This window comes from Sminthopsis crassicaudata, chromosome 1 (assembly GCF_048593235.1).
Source record: "Sminthopsis crassicaudata isolate SCR6 chromosome 1, ASM4859323v1, whole genome shotgun sequence".
NCBI lineage: Eukaryota > Metazoa > Chordata > Mammalia > Dasyuromorphia > Dasyuridae > Sminthopsis > Sminthopsis crassicaudata.
Window position 1 is genome coordinate 445761685 of NC_133617.1, and position 11490 is coordinate 445773174.

The 11490-nt window shown below is 32.2% G+C and overlaps 1 protein-coding gene across 3 annotated transcripts in view; it reads left to right on the forward strand.

The window, feature by feature from the left end:
- Window positions 1-10178, forward strand: part of ABHD17B (abhydrolase domain containing 17B, depalmitoylase) — a 28298-nt gene extending 18120 nt beyond the window's left edge. For 2 of the 3 annotated variants that reach the window (XM_074280701.1, XM_074280700.1), the window contains exons 2-4: window positions 3363-3837; window positions 6542-6721; window positions 8593-10178. In XM_074280701.1, coding sequence (XP_074136802.1) covers window positions 3371-3837; window positions 6542-6721; window positions 8593-8812 — 867 coding nt within the window. In that variant the 5' untranslated portion in view covers window positions 3363-3370 and the 3' untranslated portion in view covers window positions 8813-10178. Of the gene's footprint in view, window positions 1-3362; window positions 3838-6541; window positions 6722-7091; window positions 7165-8592 lie in introns of all 3 variants that reach the window. The other variant, XR_012484556.1, reaches the window with a different exon arrangement.
- The last annotated feature ends 1312 nt before the right edge of the window (window positions 10179-11490 follow it).

The following is an 11490-nucleotide window of genomic DNA, read 5'->3' on the forward strand; positions in this document are numbered from 1 at the left end:
TTCTCTACTTTCACTTTTCCTATGGTGGTATTCCCTTTTACTCTTTTTCCTCTTATCTTGGCTCTATCAATTAGAGTATTATTTTACTATATGTGGACACCTCAAGGTATAAATTTTACAAAGATAGAAATTACAGGTTCTTAAACCATCTAGGTACAACTTGCTTACATTGATTGATTTTTTTTTTTCCCTTGTTTTAGGCTGGGGCTACATGATGAAGATAAGTTTGAGCCTAAGACTATATCTAGAAAAACATTGTCTTAAAGTTTGTCTTTGGCTATCTATATTTTCTCTAAGCCTGTCCTGAAGGGAATATCTTCCCAATGTTGGTGCTCCGTTCAGGCCCCATTCTTGACCTCAACAGTGTTGTTGAGTCTTTTTTTCTCATTCTGCCAGAGATTGAGGTTACTATAAAGAGGTTGTAGAAAAAGCTGTGACTATGCCATCTTGACTAAATCATTTACCCAGTCTGATCCAGAGTTTACTCATCTATAAAAAGGAGAACAAAATGATTTCTAAAGTTCCTCCTAAGTTGGCCTGAACCCCAGGAGAGAAATCTATGGAGTAGGAAGGAAATGGCTTTCTTTGAACACAAATTTACCACAAAGCAGTAGGGTAGTAGGGAAGCTATATAGCTCAGTGGATGGAATGCTGGATCTGGAGTCAGGAAGACTCTTCAGATAATAATAGTTCTGAAACCCTGGCCATGTCACTTAAGCATCATTTGCTTTATTCTAATAGAGAAGGAAATGACAAACCACTTAGTATCTGTGCCAAGAAAATCCAGTGTATGGTAGGATCTATGGGGTCACCAAAAATTGGACACAAATCACAATAAATTCGGTGTTTGGTAATGAAGATGAAATATGACATAGTTCAGGATTGGACCTGGGAGTTCAGAATAAAAGAGAAGACTTCAAAAAAGTATCTCCCACCAATTTTTTTTTTTTTAATTTTAGCTTTTTATTTACAAAACATATGCATGGGTAATTTTTTTTAACATTTTCCCTTGCAAAACCTTCTGTTCCAACTTTTCCCTTCCTTCCCCCCCCCCCCACCTCCCCTAGATGGCAGGTAGTCTAATACATATTAAATATATTAAAAGTATATACAATATATGTATACATATTTATACAGTTATCTTGCTGCACAAGAAAAATCAGATTTAGAAAGAAGGCAAAAATAACCTGAGAAGGAAAACAAAAGTGCAAGCAGACAATAACAAAAATGGAAATGCTATGTTGCTCCCACCAAATCTTAACAGCAATAACACACTGTTTAGAAGTCTGAGAAACACGGTGAGTGGAAGCAAAACAAAGAATAGAAATGGAGGTACGCTATAATATGTAAATCTAATCAGTTTGAAGATAGATTTAGTTTAAAAAATATATTTATTAGATTTTTTTACTTGATAATTTCTGAGATAAGGTATAAAAGAATTCAGTGTTATGGATTTAAGGTTGGTTGTAACTGTCCCTTTCTCTTTTTTTCCTTCACAGATCCCTGTCTCTCTCTGATCTCAAAATCCTTAGAAAACTCAATAATTTATGCTTATTTAAGAATAGACAAAATAAGAAAGTTAGAAAGAAGGGTCGATAACAATAGAGAAGGGAAGTAATCAAAACAAGTTTTGGGGAGCTTAGGGAAAAAGAGAGAAATAGGGCACCAATCAAGTCAGCATTTAGAAATATCTTTAGGAGCTTTCACAGCTACCAGTTCTATGCTCTGATGAGCTCAGAAGATAATATGCAGACTTAAGATTCTAGCCTTTTGTCCATCTCTTTCTTCAACTCCTTATCTCTAATGACTAGAAAAATTGATGCTCAGAAGAGTGTATCATTTTCTCTTTGGGTTTAGGGAGGTCTTATTATATCAGATAGACTTGGGAAAGAAGGGACAGAGTTAAGAGAAACTTGGGATGGCTTGTATGGTATGATGTGAAGTGAAAAAAACAAGGAGAGCCAGGAAAAATTTATACCATGATTGTGATCGAAATTTCCCTTGCTTAGGATATTCCTTGGCCTCTATTTCCCTTTACTCTGCACACACTCTGAAAATGTATTTGCTAATTTTAAGACTTTCATGGCATCCCTATATAATTGTTACTTCTGATACCTTTTCACTCTATTAACAGTTAAGTGCACATTGTATGACCAGCTAATTCCATTTTGAACAAGTTGTCTGATTTCTAATCTCTAGTATAGGTCACTCATTTCAATCATTCTACAAAAGTAGTTTTATTGGTTTGGGTACAAATGGCATCTTTTTAAGGCTTAATACTTAAAGGTGGGCTATAATTAGAAGTAGAAGCTCCAATTTAGGTGGAGTTTTTCTAATCGGCTTGCTTTTTGAGGCCTCTATCCTGTAACTAGTACAAGAGAAAGGATTAAAAAGAGATACTTAAGGTAAAAAAAAAGTTTTTATTCTGCTTCTTAGGAGATTGATACTTTACATGGAAATTAAAACAGTATCATAGTCCAGTTAATTTGAAATTTCTAGATAACTTCTTAATATAGTAACACACACATATCCTATTTCCAATAAGTTTGACACAAATGAATATGACTAAAATTGTAAAACAAAAGTGGGAACTTTTTTTCTGTCAAGGCCATTTGGATATTATTTGAGGCCTATATAAAATTATCAGCTTATTGTATCTAGCTTTCAGTGCATCATCACCTGTGATTTAGCAGACCTTAAATGGTCTGCAGATCAGACATTCCCTACCCTTGCTCTAAAAGGTCAATCCCATCTAAGATGTACAAAATTCTAAATGATTGATTAAGGTTGCACATTCTGTATTGTTTTGATCATATATTTCCCCCAAAGAATTCTAAATATTTATTTTATGAATATTAAGATTGATTATAAAATGTTAAAGATTTTCTATGATGTCCATTATGTATTGGAGTTGGAAACATATAAGCTAGTCCCTTAATTTCTCTTCATCAAAAAATGAGAGCAATATCTTTAGTGTTTGCCTCGAGTATTATGAGGCTCATATTCCGTGTTAGACTATCAAATATTTTAATGTAAACCTTAAAGCTCTGTGTAAATATCAGGTGTTATTCATGTGGTTATTGTTCATTATTTCCCACATTTGTGCATTAGATATTATTCATTTCTGTTATAAATTTCAAAAAGCAGGGACCTTTTCACTTAAATGTGGCCTTGCCAAGAGAATTTTCCCAACCACTAGAATTTCCATTTCTTAAAAGTCACTCTTACCTGAATCCTTATAAATCATAAATGTTGCAGTAAATTATTTTGTTCTTGTCTTTATAAAGTCCTCCAATATAATGATGTACAAATCCCATATTTAATGTTTGAAAAGTCTTTTTTTTTTTTTTTTTCTTTTATAGATTGGAAGATGAATAATCTTTCATTTGGTGAACTATGTTGTCTCTTCTGCTGTCCACCCTGCCCAGGGAAAATTGCTTCTAAATTAGCATTTTTACCACCTGACCCAACTTATACTCTGATGTGTGATGAAAGTGGAAGTCGTTGGACCCTACATCTTTCAGAAAGAGCAGACTGGCAGTATTCTTCCAGAGAAAAAGATGCTATTGAGTGTTTTATGACTAGAACCAGTAAAGGTAACAGGATTGCCTGTATGTTTGTGCGTTGCTCACCCAATGCCAAATATACATTACTCTTCTCACATGGAAATGCTGTTGATCTTGGTCAGATGAGCAGTTTTTACATAGGACTGGGTTCAAGGATTAATTGCAATATATTTTCATATGATTATTCTGGATATGGAGCAAGTTCTGGGAAACCAACAGAGAAGAACCTTTATGCAGATGTTGATGCAGCTTGGTTGGCTCTTAGAACAAGGTAAATTTGAATCATTTGATTTACTCAGCTTTTAAATACCGTGAGCATGATAGACCAGTTTAAATATTTGTTTAGTTTTTAAATTGCCATCCCAAAACATAAGAAACCAGGAATGTGCCTAGTGCCTACTACTGAGGGAGGCTTGGTAGATTACTTGAATTTGGGATTTCAGAATTCTAGTAGGACTGCTCAGACAGGAGTCTGCATAAGATTGGGACCAAAATGGGGATGTGTGAGTGAATGGGTGGGTGTGGGTGTGTAGAACCTTCAGGGTATCTAAGGAGAAGCAAACTGACCCAATTGGAAAAAACTTGATCTGATCATTACTTAAATTAGAATCTTCCACGTGTGGCCATTGCAGTTCCAGTTTGATTAAGATGAAATGAGCAGTCTCAAATAACAACAACAACAACAAAAAAGGAATTTGTAAAGTTCTTAAGTGATTCCTTCCCTCTTCTCTCCCCAGTACACACATGTGTTACTTTATTCATATTCCAAAGAAAATGTAATTTTAAAGTTGTACCTAACATTATAAATTAATAAGGAGGTATATAAATTTTCTCTAGCAATAGACAATTTCATTGTTTAGATAGGAAACTAAAATAAAAGGCAAATCTTACTATTCTTATAGGTTATATAAATTACATTACCTATTGGAGACCTAGACCTCTCATTCTAAATTGTGGCAATTTATGAAATATATTTATCAGTCTACATTTTGTATCCCTAATTATTAAGTAATAATATAATGTGATATATATTTATATATTAGAAATGGAAACCAAATCTATGATTTCAGTGGTAGAGACAACTCCCAGGTGAAGAAAATCCTTAAGGCAAGTTGATTGGCATCACTTCTCCAACTTCAGTCTTTAAAAGATTGCCTTAGAGCACTGAGAGATTATGTAACTTTTCTTGCTCAAGAAATGTAACAGAGATATGACTTGAAATGCATCTTAGTGTTTTAGGTGATAATTTTCCAGTCACTATGCCATACTGCTTTTCTGTATATAGGGGAGGAGTTATATGATAAAATTTCAAATTGATGCTTTGAGTTTTTTAATCAGGGATTTTAAATATCATTGACTTTTTTCTGTTCCCTGCACATCATATTGAATTAATTTATATCGTAATTTGGAAGATTATGAGTGTTTTATATTTGCTTTTTGCCTTTTAGAATTATAAAATCACAGGTATTTTATGACTTTAAAAAGTGACGTCACAGGTCATATTCTTTAGTCCATTGTTAGGAAGAAATAAAATCAGGATAGGTTAAGTAACTTGTTGTATGATTGCTAGTTACTGGCAAAGATGGAAGTCAGATTTCCTAACTCCCACAACCAGTTTGGTATTTTTGTTTTCTCTCCCACTGTTCTTTACAATAGCCTTAAGTTTTTACTTCATAAGAGTTAATTTTATGTAAAAATAACAGCATAGTTTCAATAATTAAGCATATTGAAACCAAAATATAAATTCCGATTCTGCCATTGAATTTTCAGGCAAATCATTTATTTCTAGGCAACACCTTTTTTTGGCTGACCAGAATCTGAAAGGAATAGAGAAGAAAGCGCTCATGAGAGTTTGTTTAGTCCAGTAAATCTAATTGTATGATTGTTCTATTGAAACCATACTTAAAGAAATTTTCATGCCTGGGGATCCTGTGGTTAGATATTATTTGCTTCTCCTTTCTTCTTCTGCATACTCAAGGCCCTATTGTATCTGGAGAATTAGTAGTTGAACCATAACATACCTGTGTCTTACTGTTTACTCATAACTTCTTTAAATTTTAAATTTTATTTACCAACTCAAGGACTCAAAAAATCATTCCTTGAGTTTATAAGCTATTTGTTGAATATAACACCATGCTTATCTCTTAATACTAAAGTAGCCCTGCATATATCCCATAATAATTTTTTTTTTCTGATGAAACAGTGAATTTAGGGGACATACATAGAATTTTGGGGACATACATAGAATTTAGTATTTCATAATTAGCAAAGAACACTTTTTTCCTTTTTGTGAACGGCTTTCATAGTATTTACTTATTTCACCCATACCTCAGATTTAAAAAAAAAAAAAAAGTGATTTATAATCATTTTTTAATCTTTTTAATATGTTCCATTATCAGTGACAAGGGTTACCTGGATAAATCAGTAGAGCATCCTAAAACATTATTTCATTGAATAACTTCATTCCATTCCTACTGTCTTTCAACTTTACTGCCATAAAAGCAGTTTGATAATAGTGGAAAGTGTGCTTGATTTGACAGTGAAGTTGGAACCTAAATTATCGCCTTCAGCAAATCAATTAACTTCTCTTGGTCTGAGTTCCCTCATTTAGAAAACAAAAAAAGATTAGACTAGATAGATCTCTTAAATTTCTTTCTGGCTGTAAGTTTTCTTTCTTTCTTTCTTTCTTTCTTTCTTTCTTTCTTTCTTTCTTTGTTTCTTTCTTTCTTTGTTTCTTTGTTTCTTTCTTTCTTTCTTTCTTGTTGTTACAAATAGTTTAGTTGGGTGATCATAGGAAATTGAGTTAGAGTGAGGTCAGAATTGACAGGATTAAGCAACTGACTAGATAGAGGGAGAAGGAAAATCAAAAATAACTCTGAATTTCTGTAACTAGTATTTTTGATACATATCTTATTGACAAGTACAAATTATTTGAAAAAAAAATCATGTTTTTTAAAAACTTTTGAACTTCACAGGTATGGTATCCGCCCTGAAAATGTGATTATATATGGCCAGAGTATAGGAACAGTACCATCCGTGGATCTTGCTGCCCGTTATGAGAGTGCTGCTGTCATTCTTCATTCCCCTCTGACCTCAGGAATGAGGGTAGCCTTTCCAGATACTAAGAAGACCTACTGCTTTGATGCATTCCCAAAGTAAGTGGCAATATTCAAAACTATTTATATTTAATATTGGGGGGGGTAATTTCAGGGTAAAACAATAATATAAAATTACCTGTTCTGGTCATATTGGATATTCACTACATTTGGTATAAATGGTGAGTAAATTAGGGGGGAAATTAATTTTATCCTGCAAAAACTACTGCTGTTATAGCAATAATTTTGTAGTAAGCCAGTTTTAAATTTTTCAACAACTATACTCTCTTTTAGACTTCCAAAGGAAGAGTGCTGTTTTTTACTTGGTCTTTAGAGCATTTAGGAAAAATTAGTATACTATGAAAAAGAAAGATTTGTTAAGAGGGAAGAATTGTCATACTTCAATCTTTCTCCTCTTTTCCATTGGCAGTGACACAGTGTTTTGTGAATGACAAGCCAAAAGCCAGTGACTCCGTATGGGAGCAGAATCACTCCAAAAAAAGGTTCTTTTAAAAATTAACCATCTAGACTGGTGAATTTAAAGGAGGAAGCTGATGGGGTATGAGTAGGCCACCAGTTAAGTTGTCATTGTGAATGAGGAATGGTGGACCTTAAATTAAACATGTGTGCTTTAGCCAAGGCATTATGTAGGGAGTGAAGAAAATCCTTTTGTGCTACTTAGACTAACTTACACATCTAAGTAACGGTTAGCATCTTTCTTTCTCTTCTTCTGATTCATCGATGGACAGGCTAATATTTGCCAAAAACTACCGGGCAAGAATATTAATTTCTATTCTAAAACTGAGAGCTTTAAAACTTCTTTCGAAAAAGAAATGGAATGTCATAGTGGAGAAGAAGCCTATCTTGGGAGTGAAGAAATGTGGGTTCTGACTCTTTGTAATTCTAGGCAAAGCATTCTGTCAGTGCCCTGGACACTTTATAATTTTATATAACTATATAAATTGTTGTCTCTATGAGTTGCAGAGAAGATAGCATTTTATATTGGTACACCAATTATAGTGATATATAGTATAGACAGCACACTTGGAATTAGGTTGACATGAATTTAAATCCTCTCACCCTAAATTAATCTTTAACCTCTCTTCAACTTTGATTTCTTCACCATGAATGCTTTGCAAACTTTAAAGCATTGTAAATATTAGCTATTACTATTGTTATGATACAATACTTGATTTTAAAAAATTTTTAAACATTTTTATTCTCCTGAGTTTAGTACAAACAAAACTTATTGAGACCATGAACCTTATTCACATCAGAATAACCTTTTAAAGAAATATTATCTAAGGAATAAGTAGATCTAAGTAGAAACTTGTTTTTAAAATAGAAATTATTGGTTATTTAATACTTTTTTGATAGTTTGGGGGAAGAAGAAACAATGAAAACATTTTTTTGAAATAATAATAGTTTTAGAGACAAAAAGACTTTTTTTTAATGGCTTAGAAAAAACATTTTTCTATTTCTGATAACAATTCCTTCAAAAGACAAATATAATGGTGGTTAGAACAAAAAGCATATTACTTCTGAATACTTTAAAATTTTTACAAGAACATAAATATGAAATGATCTAGCAGCATCCTGAATCTGTTCAAATTCTTGGCAATAATGAGTGATCCAAAGAGGTCTATTTAATCACTTCTGTTTTAGTACCTCAATAAATAATTGCTTTATTAATTATTATCCTGTAGCTCTGGATGTGGTATCCCAAATAATCTATTAACTTCCCAAAGAAGTTATGAAGACTGGATACTAGGGTCAAAGTATACCATGATTCTAAAGCGGGGGGGGGGGGGGATTTTTCTGAGTGGATTCAGTGATATTTTTAATAAACGACTGAATAATCTCATCTTTTATAGCAAAAAGTCCATTGCTCATTTTGTATAGCTAGCTTATTTTTCCCCTTTTCCTCGCAGCATTGACAAAGTTTCTAAAATAACCTCACCAGTGTTAATAATTCATGGGACTGAAGATGAAGTCATTGACTTTTCACATGGCCTCGCATTATTTGAACGCTGCCAAAGACCTGTGGAGCCTCTCTGGGTTGAAGGAGCAGGTCACAATGACGTGGAACTTTATGGACAGTACCTTGAACGATTGAAACAGTTTGTGTCACATGAACTAGTGAATTTGTAAATTTCTTTGTAGATTTACATACTGTGTTTTGTTTTGATGCTGAACTGGGCACCTTGGTAAATAATTTAAAACCTGGAGGTTTTGTTTTCAAATCATGTTAGTTGCCTTCATAAATGTACAGGTATGATTTGTTAACAGAATTAATGAAGGTTTTAATTATCAGTATAAAAAACTGGAAATAACAGTATCATGCAGTTAAGCTGTGTAATTTATATATTTTATGTGAATTTTTTTTTTTTTAAGAAACAAAAACCACCAAGATGAGTACTGTAAGAAATTTTAATTCTATAAAAAATCAAATGCTGTAAAATATTGCCAAATGCTTTCACATACCAGAAATGAATTTATAAATATTTTTTAAAACATCTCAGCGTATTAATCCTTATTGCACTAATATAATATTCTTTTAAAAACCATACATCTAAAACTGTGCAAATAGCAATGTTAAAACAAGTGATAATAAACACCATGAAATGTGCAAGTATAGAGTTGACCTAGACTCTGTTATGCAGGGTTAATGGTTAAAAGGTATTTTGTTTCCATTTTTGTATCCATATCCTAATGGTTAGTCTTACATTTTCTCATTTTGTTCATTACATTGTTAGACTTCATTTTTGTTCCCCATGTAATAATTTACCAACTGGTTACTTTATAAAGGGAAAGTTATTAGATAACACTAAATTTTAATTGACTTTGAGTCATGAGATCAGTACTGTGAGGCAGTTACCTAAATTCTCATATTAGGAGTTTCAAAGATGTTAGAATTTCTAGAATGATTTTTTTTGTGTGTGTGCAGCATTTTTTTTTTAAACTTTGAATGATCGTGTAGAAATGCAGTACTCTTAATAGTATGGAAACCTGAACTTTCATTTAGGTTTATTTTATTCAGTATCACATGCACATTCACTGCTGTATTCCATTCAGGTTTCCTTTGGCTGTTTTAAGTATAGAACTTATTGGTTTTGGCTGCCATCTGAGAATATTACTAATTTACTCTTTAGTAGAAAAGAAAAAAAGAAAGAGAACATTAACACTTTTGTATTAACTAATGTAGTTTAAAAAAAAATTGCAGAAAAATAAAACTGTAAGTTGCCTTTTCCTTGGATGAATCTTGCCTGAATAAAATTATGAAAGAAAATGCAAATAAAATTAATGGTATGTAGTCTAATTTGTAAATGATTGAATATTGAAATAATACACACTGTGGATATATTTTAAGGCCTTATGTAGTTTTAATTGTTCTGCTTGTTCTATGGTTATGTCTAGGACTATTGTATATGATTCCCTTAAAAGTATATCAAGTATTGTGAATGCTTTGGTTTAGATGTGTCAGATTTTAACAGTAAAATAGCACATATCCCACTCAGCTGTGATTCTGTGTTTATATTTTCTCAACTCACAATCCTAATGCCCCTTTTCTCTGAAAAAAAAAATTGGGGGGGGGAATGAAGGAGTAAAGGTGAGGGATTGTTGTAAATAACCTTTCTATAAAGAAAAAAATTTCCTGAAGCTCTGATTCATTATGAATTTCTTTCCTTTCATAGCATACTAACCAAGAATTTGGCTAAATATTCACTTTGGGAATTGGTTTGAAAAAATTAATCAGTAAAACAGTAAAGTAGATTGGCCTTGGCAGGTATTGATACTAGGTTTATGCACAACTAAAATTTGCAGACTAAAGAGGAAAAATAAAGGTAGACTACAAATAATGGGACACTTCATACCAATTCCCATTAATTAGTCAAATTTGTTATTTTTTGGATTCATAATTTTTTTTCTATACTCAAGCCATGATAATAATGTCAATAGATTTAGATCTTTGATCCTTTTGGTAGGATTATTGAAGCTTATCTTGGTTATGCTGTTATACTCAATTTCCTTTTACATGTAATAGCTTCCAAATTCTTTTTGCCACATGATAATCTTAGCTAAAATCTATGAAATATTAGTGCCTGTTAATGTAAAACAATTGTTTAGATATGCTTTAACAGCAAACAATGTATCGAGCATCTACTATGTTATATTCTGCTAAGTGCTGAAGGTCTTCATCTTTGATTTTTTTTTTCCCCCATAATTTGTGATGGAAAAAAAATTAGGTCTTTGTAGGATATAGCAAGTGGGCATTTCTTCCAAAAAGTTATTTTGTTTCAAACAGTAAATATAATTTATTTCCCTAAGGTCAATAAGTGCTGGATGAATATGTTAAAAGCTTCCCAAGATAGTAGTTATAGTTAGGTATTGAGTAAATTATTCATTAAACAAAATAGTTATAATCTATTAATTAATGTTATAAACTGATAGAATTGGACTTGCCTGTGGTATAATGCAAAATTGAATATGAAGTGGAAAAAAAATTGCAGTGATTTTTTTGAATCAAATAACAGTTAAAGTTTGGCTTTTGTATTTCTGAACCATGGAATTATTGACATTTATATTGATTACAATTTGAAAACTGTTCAGTTATTCTGTCATATTCAATTCTTTGACCTTGTGAACTATAGAACACCAGTATACTACCTGTGGGTTTTCTTAGCAAAGATACTGGAGTAGTGTACCCTTTCCTTCTTAAATGGATTAATGCTAACAGAGATTTGGTGACTTATCCAGGGTCACAGTAATATGTTAATAACTACCCATGGCTAAATTTAAACTTTTTGACTACAAGCCCAGGGCTCAAT